We start from the raw sequence: 8,136 nt of genomic DNA, 5'->3' as shown, positions 1-8,136 counted from the left end.
CCAAGCTGTGGGTGAAAGGGTTCAGTAACTGGAAGGCTACCTCAGTTTGGTTCTTGTTTCCAAGATATATCTCTCTCTCTGTCTTTCCAGAATGGCTGAGTGGGTGAAGCAACAAGCTGAGCGGGAAGCTGAAAAAGAACAAAGACGCTTGGAAAGGCTGCAGCGTAAACTTGCAGAACCAAAACACTTCTTTGTTAATTCGGATTACCAGCAGCAGTGTAATGAAATGGCTGAGCGACTAGAGGATTCGGTACTTAAAGGTATTGCTGAGGAACTGATCTGTTTATCAATAGATATAGAATTATCTTCAGTTGGCACCTAAATTAAAGTATGGTTCTAAGTGACTTTTATGTGACAAATGGTTATTGATATATCTTGGACTAGGCAGTACTGTTTTCATTTGGGTGAGGTACACTTGGTTTTACTAAAATGTGGTCTAATTTTTTAAATAGCTTTGTTAGAATATTGTGAGACACTAGAACACAGATGCAAGTAATAAAGCATCCTTATACTTAAGGTAATCTGTAGATACGTTCTGCATTTGTGGCAGTGACATTAAGAATTATCTTTAAAACAATGGTAAGTGCTGATCTAGAAGAATCAACTTTAGCTTAAAGGACTGTATAAACAGAATGTATAGAAAACTGGAGAAACTGAATATAACAAAATAAAATATCTTAATTCACATACCCATTCTCTTAGGCTATTTTACTTAGCCACTATGTTACTCTGGTGGCAGTCTTGACATACAGACCAGGAACTGACTGGGGTATAGGGAGCCAGCTCAGAAGTGGTCACTCTAATTCAGGGTCAACTCTGTAGAACTGCAGAGCAATAAGAGTTTCTACGCCTGTTGAACTTGTATAAAAGACTTTGGTGTCTTGGGCTCGCATTCCAGCACTTCTACTAACAGTAACTGAAAACAAATTCAGAAAATAACTGGTATCTTAGAGCATCCAGTTCTCTAGGAAGCTTTGTTTTAAATCTTCCCCTGTGGACTTGGGAGTATCATAGTATGTAGGTTACTATGGTTCTACAGGGTAACTCCATTTTTCCCTTTGCATTGAAGGGATGCAGGCCTCCTCCAGTAAGATGGTGTCTCCAGAGACCAGCGATAGTCGGAAGCGCCCAAATGAGTCTGAAAAGTGTGGAGCAAAATCTGAGAAAAGGAAATGCTTGTGGTAAGTGTAGTTCCCTGATCCACTTGGTAAAGGAGAAGGAAGTTAAGAGTAAAGGGTCAGTTTTTCTTTTGAGATGCAGACTATCAGAAAAACTACCAGGAACTTCTGGAATGTAATTGTGACAGTCCCAAAAGGCAGGGTAGAACCCAGATCATTTGCATCTGTGTGTAACCCACTCAAGTAGCAGGGGGTTGCTGAATTTAAGAATATCTCATTGGTTGGTTATTGCTTTTACCTCGGGGTGCTGCTTCTCCTATCATTTGGAGTTTATTTGCAATTCTGCACAACTAACTGGCAGGATGGCATCCTTTTGAAAGAAAAAATGTCTCAGCAGTCCCTCACAGGTCTTTGTTGCAGCTCTATATGCCCTTTTCAAGCTCTCTTCACAGGATGGTAAAGAAAGTAACCCTCTGAAGTATCTAGGTTCTACTGTAATACATAGAACAAGTGAAAGCAGTGGCAGGAGTTTTGCCCCATCCCCACTTCCTGTCTTCCCTCTACCACTCCACATCCAGATGTGGTTTTTGTCTTTTTTTTTTATCAGTATTCCTCTGTCTAAATACACTGGGTTCCTCCTATTTCCTGTAGTATGTAGCTTGAGGATTGACTTCTCAGTCTCCAGTCTGGTTGTCTTTCTCATAGTGGGTATAGCATATGGACTGTTCCGTTCTTTAACCAGATGGGATGTTCAATTCCACTATTAAGACAGCAAGCTAAAATGGTTACTGGCAAAATAAAGATGTCGGCACAGCAATAGTTTGTTTTGTGGGAGTGATGGATTCCTCTACTGGGGATTCTTTGGGAAGTATGATTGCTTATATTGCATACATAACAATAGTGACTTCTGGCTTGCTTAGCATGGGAGTCCAGCTGATGTGGGGCTCCAGACTATAGCCTCTCCTTGGTATATTAGTATGGTGAGGCTCCTTAGGGAATCGGGCACTTGAAGTAGGTCAGTTTCTTATTTGAAAATACCTTTAACTTGAGCACTTGTTTATGACAGGATGGGATTGGAAGGACTGGAGGATCCTGAGAGCACAGATGACAGTGATAGTGAAGATAATTTTCCTAGTACAGCAGAGGGAAGTTGCCACTCAAGCAGCAGCCACATTGAAAAGACTGAAAGCACAGTTGAGTGGCCCAGTAGTTCAGAGGATTCACTAGGATGCAGCTCGACCACCAATACCTCTGAAAAACCACAAGAGCAGGCAGAAGATGCTGAAGATGATCTACCAGAGGAGGTACCCACAGAGGGGCAGGTTGCAATTCCAGCTGATGAAAAAAATTACACAACAGAGACCCTGAAAGAAGAGGAGCAAGAAAAAGTTTCAGCTACTCAAGAGGAAATAATTCCATTACAGAACATGGTGAGCAACACCATGAAAGTCTAGATGCAGATGCTATTTGCCTCCTTTCTTGCTTTACCCCATCTGGGTTTTTTTTAGATCACTTCTTTTCCCCATTATCTACTGACTGAATAGACTGCCTTCCATTAATGTAAAGTAAGTGTTTTGGGGTCTAAAAATTCCCTTGCCTTAACAGTTGCTCAAGATGCACATTTTCTGCCTATGAGTGTATTCTTTATAGCTCCTTATAGTAGTTCAGACACTTTGTCACTGCATGTCCCGTTTTAAAATGCTAGAGTGTACATGTATAAGATCATAATCCATATTCAGAAATTTTCTTTTGTAGTTGGAGAGATCAAAGTGCAGTTGGAATTCTTACTTCAGTAATTCTGCTCTTGACTAGCTAGTCTTTTTCCCCCTCTTCTTCCCATCATGGGCTGAGGCACTCCTGTGTCCTCCTCCTCCATGTGCAGCCATTTTTTTCCCCTTCCCTATTTTGTGTAGAAAGTTCTATGTCCGTATAATGCAGATACTTCATGGGATGAGCAAGTTTTACACTCACTATTGTACCAGTAATTGAAGTTGCACTAGGCTTGTTCATCTTGTGTGTACTGTAGCTTGACTTAATTAGCCTTATTGAGGATGAATAATAAAGTTAAAGCCCTAAAGATCAACTTCTGTATGGTGCAGACAAAACTATCAGAATTCCCCTTTATTTGGTTTCCTTTTTAAATTAAACACTTTAATCCAGGCTGTCCAAAAATTGCACTGATCTGGCTCAAACTGCAGTTCTTGTTTGGGGAATAAGATTCTGCTGCTGCATATCTGACAGTAAGATCTTCTGGGTGAGAAGGGCAATGATATGTGATGTCTCTGAGTTTTTACAAATGCAGGTAGAAAAGCAGATATAAAGGAAATTACCCATTACCTCAGTGGTGGAGTAACTTCTGTACTGATGTTGGAATGAATTGCCCCAATGGGGTTGAGCAATTCATTGTCATTCATGAGGCTTGCTCAACTGCTGCTGAGAGTATTCTGCTTTAAATTAAATTAGCTCTTAGACAAGTGCATTGCTTTGACTGTAGACTGATCACCTCTTACATGAGAAGCCTGAGTTGGCTCTAAGCAATAAAAACCTGATTTTTTTGATATTGAGCACACCAGCACTAAATAAATAAGTGTCAACAATAATGGCACCCACTTGCCCATAGCTTGTGGAGTGTTATTATATGCTCAGTGTTGTTTGGAACATTGAGATCTGTCAGTATAACAAAATGCCAATCCCTGAGTGACTCAGATTCTGTGCCCCATTTGACTTGAGTGAGGAGCCTGTCGTTGTAATTTAAAGCATTTCTTTTTCATTGTGTAGAAACTTGTAAGTTTCTATGGTTGGAAACCCTGTTGCCATTTACTGAATGTTGATAATTGGTAAATAGGGGTGCACTGATTTAAAGACTTTCCTGGCTGATATCCATAGCTGATTATTAATGAGGCATATCGGCCGATACCAATCCAATAACCGATTTACAGGAATGCAGCTAAGCAGCATGAAGAGCATGGCCTTGCAGGTAAGTCTGTGAAGGGGAAGGGGTGGGGGGATGTGTGTGTCTGTGGGGGGGTCCACAGTAAGGGAAGGAGTGGGGCTGGGGGTGCTGCCCAGCCCGGGTGGTGAATAGGACCTGGGGCCAGGGCAGGGAGTGGTACAGCTTTGGGTGGCTTATCCAGGGGATCAGTGTCCTGGTGCTTAAAAAAGGTGGTGGTGGTGTTTGAAGTAAAGCTCATCAAATAAACTTCAGTTCAAGTGCTGCTGCCACCATTTTTAAGCATGAAGATGCTCTTAAACAGAATGGGTGGGGCAAGGGCATATGCATGCTGCCTGTTGTGGGCTTGGACTCTCCACTCTGTTGCCTTTAGGAGCAGAGTAGAGTGAGGGCAGAGGTCCACTGCAGGCTTGGGGCTCTTTGCCGTGCTGCATTTGCCCTGGGAGCTGCACGCTGGCTGCATGTTGCCTGCCTGGTGGCTAGAGGCACAACTCACTGCCCCCACTGCCGCCAGGCAGGTAGGGGACGCATGGCCAATGTGCTGCTTCCATGACAAAGGCAGCAGGATGGAGAGCCGTGAGCCTGCAGTGGGTAGGCTGCCTCTGCCCTGTGTACAGATTTGGTGGGGCACATGCCTCCCCTGGGGGTATGTGGAGCAGCAGGGAGCTGCCTCTGTGCCCCTGGACAAGACTCCCATGGCTCCTCATTCTGGCCCCAGAGTCTCATTCACTGCCCTGGCTGGGCAGCACTCCCACCCAGCCCCTGCCCCACTCCTTCATTGTGGGGGGCCTTGATCTTGCCCCCATACCCCTTCCCCTCCACAGGCTTGCTCTGCATACTGCTTGGCTGCATTTCTGGCCTTGGGCATGCATGCACACAGCTGCAGCATTTAGAGACCCTGGCCAGAAGACCTATTGTATTTATTGGTACATTGTTGGCTATACTGGCCAAAAAAGCCGATAGCTGATGATGTTAATTTTCCTCTTATTGGTGCTGATCTGATATGGCACTAATGTATTGGTGCACCTCTATTAGTAAATGAGTGAACAAGCATTTAAAATGGGGAAATATTGCAAAATATAGTTCAGTCAGTTGAAACTTTCTGTACACTGTATTATAAGTGGGCAGTATTTTCAACTGGATGTTTATCACCAGGCAGTGTTTACCTTTCAGACAGTACTTGCAACGTTTCCTATTCCTGGGACAGGAAACTCCACCAAAACCACAATTAATTGTTATTGCAGGTGGTAAATGGCTCTTATAACAGTGCTTATGCCTTTAGTTAAAGTAGTGACTGTGTGTAGTAAAGAGATCTTTATTAAAGTTCCTCTCTGCTAAAAAAGAGCACTTTTTTAAATATGTGCATATCTTGGCAGGGTGCTGTACTCAGAAATAACAGCACTGATACAGCAAGCACTTAGTGCTGAATGCAGGGTTTGTGACTGAGCAGTCTCCCATCCCTGGGACTATCCCATGTCCCTTTTCGTAATTCTAGCACGGTAGATCTGTTGCAAGAACGATTTTTTTTTTTTTTTTTCTGATTTTTCTTGAGATGCTGTTCAATAGGTAACAGAAGTGGAAAATGCCTAATTTCTTTGTTTAGGATGAATTTATAATTTGCATCACTTCTGCTTTTTCTTCTTCATCAAAATGAGAAGCATCTCTAGAAGCTCAGCATCCCCTAAGTGTTTTCTTAAAAAGTAAAATATCTGCTATTCCTGTAATTCCAAGATTAACTGCATAGTAACATGTGGTGTCCATCTGTTTTCTCTGTCACTAATGGGGAAGTGCTTAGCTTTGAAAGTAGCCAAGGTAAATTTAATTTACTCTACAGTTGAGATCTGGTAGCTTTTGTCACACCCAGTTCATGACTTGTGCAATGTAAGAATGAGGCATTGAATCATCAGGTGTTTTCGGTTCTCCTAAATACTTTATGAACACACAGTTCTTAACTTCATGTAGCAGAGATCCCAAAGTTTGGGAGAGGACAGGTGGAACTACCTTATCTGTTACTTTCCAACAAAGAAAGAGGTGGGTTTGGTTTGGTTACTTTCTTATTTCAGGCTCTTTTTGTGAGTCCTCATAGGCACAATGCATTCTATCCTGATCACCAGTTCGGTCTGTGGGGTTAGAAATCCATCTGATTTCCAACGAAATGATCTTAAATTTATACCTGAAGGTGTGTCTACAGTAGTCATAGCTTTTATTGCCACTTAGACATCGGAGCTGGCTTTAAGCTATTTATTTATGGTAATGCTAGCATGTAGCTGTGATGGCATGGCACTTAGTATGGGCTGCAAAACCATCAGCATACTTACCAGTCTTCTCAAGCAGGTTTGCAGCCCATGCTGATCTGTGTGCTGCTACAGCTACGCAGCCTAGCTCAGGTATGTCTCCAGGTTGTAGCCACAGCTTGACTGCAATGTAGATAAAGTGTAACTATGGAAGTGCCCAGCATGCTATACCTGGAGACTCTGTATAACTGTGTTATCACACTTTGAAAGTGTTTAGTTGCATGTTCCATAAAAGTAAAATCTAGTTGGAGACTAAATAAGCGTAAGCCAGAAGAGGCACTAAGTCTTTTTTTTTTTCAAAACGGTAATGCAAGGATTGTGTATTCTTGTCTTTGCAGAAGTCTACACCAATAAATCTTCTGGCATTCAACTCTGCTACTGAAATGGAAGCGCTAGGATTAGATAAGCTGAAGTTTGAACTGATGGCTCTGGGCCTGAAATGCGGAGGCACTTTACAGGAAAGAGCAGCAAGACTTTTCTCTGTGAGAGGTCTGCCTAAAGACCAGATTGATCCTGCCTTATTTGCAAAGCCTTCTAAAGGGAAAAAGAAATAAATGTTGGGGGTTTTATATACACACAAAAAAATCTCTCTTCACCTGAGGGTTTTTTGTTCTATTGTCATTCTTTTTAACTAACTGCCTGCACTACTTTGGCATCTGTAGGTAGTTTCTGTTTTTTCTAACTGGAGTCTAAATAATGTACTACACAGAATAAATTACTAAATAAAAAAACAAAAAAAAAGCAGTGTGCACTAAATATTAAAGGTAGCAAAGCATAAAGATGGGAAATTGTGAAGACTTGTAAATAAAAGAACATACAGTGTCCATGGAAGCTTGGGGGAAAAAATGTTTCCTTTATAGAAAAATAGTGTGTTTTTTATATATGTAAATTGTGTGATGAGAATATTGAAATAAATTAATACAGGATTGCTTATCTGCAGTCTGGGTACTCCCTTCTAGATAAAGAAACCATAACTTAAAATATGGTTCAGGCTGAATAGCTGAAGCTTGATTTTGAGGGGAGGGAAGATTTATTTTGTATGGGAAACTTCAAATATGGATTAGGTGTACTATTCTGTATATTGCCTTGGTGTTGTCAAATATTGGTATGCTATGATTCTCTGTAAATATACATGTTCAGTATCTGAAATGTTTATTAAAGGAATATTTACTTGTTTAACTGTAGAGAATAGTCTGCATTCAGGGAAAAGAAAAGATGTGATAATCTTTCTAGAAATAAATGTGCGAAGGAAGACTATTTACCCAGAAGATAAAGGTGCCATGGTCTGAAGTTGAGTGAGAAATTAAAGGGTTATCTTTCTTTTTTTTTTTTTAACTCTGGCCAGCCAGGGAGTTGAGGCAGTGTTGCATATGCACCACTCCCGGGTATCCCGAAGTGAGTGGAGGTAGATGTTGCAAGTGATCCTGCAGAACTGCAAAGCTCAGATATGAAGCAGTGGTTTATGATTTCAGTTTCCATTGCCTTGGGTGGGAGGCATATGTAAAGGTGGTGCTCAGTTCAGTACCACACATACCATTTTTTTTTTTTCTGGGACAGAAATAAACTATTGCTTGGAGGCTGGGATGTGTAAAGCAACACCTGAGGATGCATAAGCCCAGCTCTAGGGCAGAGCAGTCGGTCAGGCTGTGGCAGTACAGTGGAGAGGAGCTCCCTGGAGAGTGGCAGAGGCTATGCTACAAAACAGCGAGCAGGCCCAGCAGGGCTGTAGCTGGGAAAGACTGCTGGGATTTGAGTAGAGGTCTGTGGGGGACAG

General features: G+C 41.9%; 1 protein-coding gene across 1 annotated transcript in view; it reads left to right on the top strand.

The window, feature by feature from the left end:
• SDE2 (SDE2 telomere maintenance homolog) overlaps positions 1-7,541 on the top strand; it is a 13,490-nt gene extending 5,949 nt beyond the window's left edge. The window contains exons 4-7 of the mRNA XM_019549554.1: positions 91-260; positions 1,070-1,181; positions 2,185-2,548; positions 6,701-7,541. Of these exons, the coding sequence (XP_019405099.1) occupies positions 91-260; positions 1,070-1,181; positions 2,185-2,548; positions 6,701-6,916 (862 nt within the window). The 3' untranslated portion in view covers positions 6,917-7,541. The remainder of the gene's footprint in view (positions 1-90; positions 261-1,069; positions 1,182-2,184; positions 2,549-6,700) is intronic.
• Positions 7,542-8,136: the final 595 nt, after the last annotated feature.

This window comes from Crocodylus porosus, unplaced genomic scaffold (genome assembly GCF_001723895.1).
Source record: "Crocodylus porosus isolate Cpor-Errol unplaced genomic scaffold, CroPor_comp1, whole genome shotgun sequence".
In the NCBI taxonomy this organism is placed as follows: Eukaryota; Metazoa; Chordata; order Crocodylia; family Crocodylidae; genus Crocodylus; species Crocodylus porosus.
The sequence above is the reverse complement of the archived record's forward strand: the minus strand, read 5'-3'. Positions and strand labels throughout refer to the sequence as shown.